At 41.9% G+C, this 5,447-nt stretch overlaps 1 protein-coding gene across 2 annotated transcripts in view; it reads left to right on the top strand.

Moving 5' to 3' along the window:
* The first annotated feature begins 4,245 nt into the window (after positions 1 to 4,245).
* Positions 4,246 to 5,447, top strand: part of LOC117947923 (ankyrin repeat domain-containing protein SOWAHB) — a 22,587-nt gene continuing 21,385 nt past the window's right edge. The window contains exon 1 of one of the 2 annotated variants that reach the window (XM_034877293.1): positions 4,246 to 4,564. In XM_034877293.1, the coding sequence (XP_034733184.1) occupies positions 4,432 to 4,564 (133 nt within the window). In that variant the 5' untranslated portion in view covers positions 4,246 to 4,431. The remainder of the gene's footprint in view (positions 4,565 to 5,447) is intronic. The other variant, XM_034877292.1, reaches the window with a different exon arrangement.

The following is a 5,447-nucleotide window of genomic DNA, read 5'->3' on the forward strand; positions in this document are numbered from 1 at the left end:
AGCAGCCCATGGACAGAGCCTTGAGTAGTTGGGGGTTCGGTGCCTTGCACCAGAGCACCTTGGCAGTGTCCGGGAGGTGAACTGGCACCTCTCCAGCTACTAGTCCACCATCATGCTTTGGTCCATACGGGGACTTGCACCAGCGACGCTCCGGTTCCCAACCCAACAGACTGAGCTACTGCCACCCTGTATAGTAATTAAGTTATAAAGCACAACTTTGAGGTACATGTACTTTAATTATGTATTTCCATTTAATGGTATTTTATGCATCTATTTCAATATATTTTAGAGGGGAATATTGCAATTTTTACTCCATATTTATTTGGCAGGTGTAAATACTTCATGTATACATAGTTTACGTTAAAATAAACATGATAATCTTACAAAATACAAAACATTACCAATGGTTCAGAACCTTTTTCGCTTGGGTCTGTTACAGCACGTCCACCAAAGACAAAGATGTCTCCTCTAAGCGTCTCACTGTCCAATGTTTCACAAAAAGGCAAAGATTGCAGAAAAGTAAATAAGAAAAGAAAAATATATGGGTATCAGAACTTATGTAACTGTATCTAAAACCGACAAACTAGCTTCACCTCAACCAGCTACAATGGTAAAATGCTAATAGTGTAATAACTCAATCTCCAAATTCCTGCAAAATGAGTACTTTCACTTTTAATACTTACTGTATATACAAGGTAATTAGCTAATAGTTCAGTACTATTTACATTTTTATATTGGTACTTTTCAATGTTCCAGATTTCTTTATTGTCAGACCACAGTACACTGTGCAAAGTTCAAAAGAAAAAAAGAAAAAACTTGAGTTATCATATGAATTAATACAAAAAAATACATTCCCAACTGCTTATATGGGTGAGCAGAGAATGTAGAGTGTGTGATAAATATATAATATCTAAAAAAAAAAATCTAGATACTAGAGACATGCAGTTGGGAAAAAGCATAACGTAGAAATATCCGAATTTAAAGTAAAAAAGGGCAGTAGAGAATAGTTCAGATTATACAATTCAGATTAAATAGTATAGTCTTAGCATATTACAGTATAGTTCTTTCACCATAGGCCTGTATGGACCCCCCCCTCCCCCCCACCCTTAACAGTAGTAGCAAGGTGATAATGTATTGCCAGCTGCTCTCTGACATAAATTCATTCCACAAAGACGTGGCATATGCTCAAGGATCAAATGTCTTTATCCTGGTAAAAGTTGTTGTTTTCTAAATTGAAAGAGCGTAAGGTCCCACTTTCACGCGACCATGTAAACTCCTCACCTCAATAATTGTATCAGCTTTTAAGAAGCTTACTGTAATTACAATATTGTCGTCTTAGAGCAGCAGCCGAAAACATAAAATACAAATCACCCATTTCTAAATTAAATGCAAACTCGTTCAAAGAGAAGCTGTACTAGAGGAGGCAGGAGGGATTAATGTGTAAGTCCAGCACATTTAATATTTACAGCACAATCACACAATTAATCTGACAATGTGTTCTGTATCTAATACCTGAACTGAATGGGCACAGGGGGGGGGGGGGGCTCGGTGGGGGCTGTTTACAAGTGGGAGCCAACCACACTTGCACACACATGTCACAATGCAAAGTCCTCTATCTGCACCTGAAACAACTTTCACTTTGAAAGTTGTATTCTTATTGTGGTAACTGTGGTTTAAAGATCTAGAATACAATAGAATAGAATGCCTTTGTTGTCATTATACACAAGTGCAGTACCTGTGCAATGAGATTAAAAAAACATGAAAAGATGGGATCAAGTGCCCAAAATATTAACAATTTAGCCAACTAGCATTTAGCCAACTAGCATTTAACCAACTAGTGTTTCAGGAAGAACTTATGACAAATGCTGTTTCTATCCTCCATATTGTAATCTTCTATTGTGGAGTAGGACAAATAATATAGTCCAGTTTAAGTCAAGTTTAAGTCAGATGCCACTGTTTTTATGGTGATGACAATACTTTACCTCTCCTTGAACCATCACTTTGTCGTTGTGGAGAGGTCTGTGTGTCCCTTTGAACCTGAGGGCTGTGTTGACTGGACCTGTGTGTTCCTGGTGGGGTCTCCCATGGCACAGTGGTCAGTGGCCAGACAAAGAATGGTTCAAAACCCCCTATGAAGCACCAAGACGGAGATGGAGTGACCCTGCCCGGAGGAAGCCCGGGGCCCCCGTCTGGAGCGGGCCCAGACGGAGGGCTCGTCAGCGAGCGCCTGGTGGCCGGGTTTACCACGGAGCCCGGCCAGGCAAAGCCCCAAAAAGCAACGTGGAACCTATCTCTCCGTCCCATGGGCTCACCACCTGTGGCTACATGGGTGGCGGTGAAGGTCAGGGGCCTGGACGGACCAGACCTGGACGGCAGAGGCTTGCTCTGCGGTTGTGGAACGTCACCTCTCGGTGGGGGAAGGAGCTTGTGCGGAAGGTGGAGCGCTACCAGTTAGATCTGGAACCCTACTCCTGGATAGGCGTTGGACTCTGTCCTACTCCGGAGTAGCCCAGGGTGTGAGGTGCCGGGCAAGTGCGGGGATACTCACAAGCCTCCGGCTGAGCGCCGCTACGTTAGCGTTTACCCCTGTGGACAAGAGGGTTGCCTCCCTACGCCTCCGGGTGGTGGGGGGGAACTCTGACTGCAGTTTGTGCCCTAGAACGCAACTCCATGGGGGAACTCCACAGTTCTGCTGGGGGATTTGAATGCAAACATGGGCGACGATGGAGATCCATTTAGAGACTTTGGGAGGAACGGCCTCCCTGATCTAAACCAGAGTAGTTTTCTGCTGTTGGACTTCTGTGCTAGTCATGGACTGTCCATAACAAACACCAGGTTCAAACATAGGGATGCTCAAAGAAGTACATAGTACCAGAAAGGCCTAAGGTCAATGATCGATTTTGTAATCATTTCATCGGATCTGAGGCCATCTGTTTTGGACACTCAGGTGAAGAGAGGGGCGGAGTAACAACTGATCAACATCTGTGGTGAGTTGGGTCAGGGGATGGGGAAGACTCTAGACAGACCTGGTAAGCCCAAACGGGTGGTGCAGGTAAATTGGGAACGTCTGGAGGAAGCCCCTCTCCTCGGACTTTCAACTCACACCTCCGGCGGAATTTTTTTAAGTATCCCTTCATACCTGGTCAGCTTTATTGACCAGGTATGAAGACACATACGGTGAATTTCCTTTTGGAGCGTAGTTGCTCACAATGTGCTCACACATTCAAAACAAACAAACAAACAAACAATATATACACTAATATAGACACACTAATATATACATACTCTAAACAGAAACAATGTAGAGAGATGAGTGCAATGAAGAGTCCAATAATTATTATTAAAATGTGGAACATATTATATTATATTTTTATGTTATTATATTATAATATGAACAGTATGAACATTATGAACAGTTCTGAAATAGGAAATGAGAATGATAAATAAATAATGAATAACAAGTGAGATATGAGAATGACAATGATGAATAAATACTAAATAAATGTAATAATAGTGGAACCAGTAAACAGGTGCTGTAGAGACATTGTTACTGGGTTATTGGCCAGACCTGAACCTGACACTGTGGGTCAGAAGTCAGCTGTTCATGAGAGAGATGGCTTGTGGGTAGAAACTGTTCCTGAGTCGGTTGGTTTTGGCAAACAGTGCTCTGTAGCGCCTACCAAATAAATTTTTTTATATATTCAATATATATATATATATATATATATATATATATATATATATATATATATATATATATATATACAATGTATTCTATTTTGTATTATGCTAGCACATTTGTTTAAGTGTCTAATTAAGGTGTTGGAGATCTCCAAGCTCACATGGACACCAAAAAACTTTCTTGGTACCTTGAAAAAGAGATATTTAGCTGATGCTGGATTTTGATGCTGACACAGGTCCCATTATTTCCTATTTATTTATTTATTTGTTTCAGGTTGTTGCAGATTTTATTCTATTACATAAATTCCCACTGAGGCGTAATAAAGCATGTTCAAAAACCTGGGCCGAGTGTCCTCTTTTTTTCATAACATTGCTCTAACGTTAGCCTACTACATGAATGTGAGACGTTCAAGATCACCTCCAGTAACACACGCATATGGCCTCGCGCCTTTCAACAAAGATAACAAGTGGTGTATTACTGAAAGCTACAAAACAAAAGTGATTGTTGCAGCTACATCCTAACGCAGAGGTTGAGGGGGTTAAAATAAGATGCTGGTGTGTTAAAGGGTTAACAGGAGGAGGCGCAGCAGCGGTCAGCTCGTCTGGGTGGAGTAAAGTTTAGATAAAAACTACTACAACAAATTAGCCAAGAGGACTGCATTATGGCGGCGTGGAAAATACCGAGAGAATAGAAAGCATCTTCCACACAAACTCCCGCTCGCTACAAAGACGTTATAACGCCGGGCGGAGATGGGTGGTGTGAGCGAAGACTCGTTGCTGGATTATTTCTACTCCACGGGAGGCAACTCAGGGAGAGTAAAAAATGCAGATTTACTGAAGACATTTAAGCCCTTTATTGGCCACAGTGACTTGCAGTTACGTGGTAAGTAGCGAGACGTTGACTCGTGGATTCAGAACAAACATTAACCCGAAAAATAGCGAAATGGGATGCGCTCGCGCGGCATCCCTTAGTGCTCGGTACCGTGAGATAGCAAAAATATCAATTCACCCCTCTTCTAATATACGGTTGGACTAACATGATTAATCTAGGCATATTTAAACGCATACCATTCACCAGTCTGCTTTTACAAACGGCTTATGTCCTTTTTGTTGTGAAGCAGACATCTGGTTTGCATTAAAAGCCCCTCTATACATCTGGCTAGCTACAGTTTCAGCAGGAACGGTGTCATTTCCTCCCTCAGGCCAGTTGTATCTGCTGGTAAATGAACACAAACCCATCACCGTTGGTGACGGTGTCACCACCATGCAAGTGGCTCAGGGGCTCCTCAGACACAGCTGTGGTCTTTCAGCAAAATGAGGAATAATTACTACGTGCTAAAGTCACTATTTCCCCTTATTTGCTGAAAAGATGTTTGACTGTGTGACTCCCTGCTGCTCTTCTCCACCCACATGCTTATGCAACTGTTCAATGCTTACACTGAAATTCCTCTCATATTTGGCTTCTTTAGACACATGCTTTTAGGGTGTAGCATTATAAAGACCTAGCTAATGCTGTCTAACAGCCCTGTAATAAAGCCTGTCCATCCCACTTTAAATGTCCCAGGACATGGTGCTCTTTGGATGCTTTTATATAGACCTCAGTGGTCCCCTAATACTGTATCTGGGGTCTCTTTTATATAGACCTCAGTGTTCCCCTAATACTGTATCTGAAGTAACTTTAATATAGGCCTTAGTGGTCCCCTAATACTGTATCTGAAGTCTCTTTTATATTGACCTTAGTGGTCCCCTAATACTGTATCTGAAGT

This window comes from Etheostoma cragini, chromosome 7 (assembly GCF_013103735.1).
Source record: "Etheostoma cragini isolate CJK2018 chromosome 7, CSU_Ecrag_1.0, whole genome shotgun sequence".
Lineage (NCBI taxonomy): Eukaryota > Metazoa > Chordata > Actinopteri > Perciformes > Percidae > Etheostoma > Etheostoma cragini.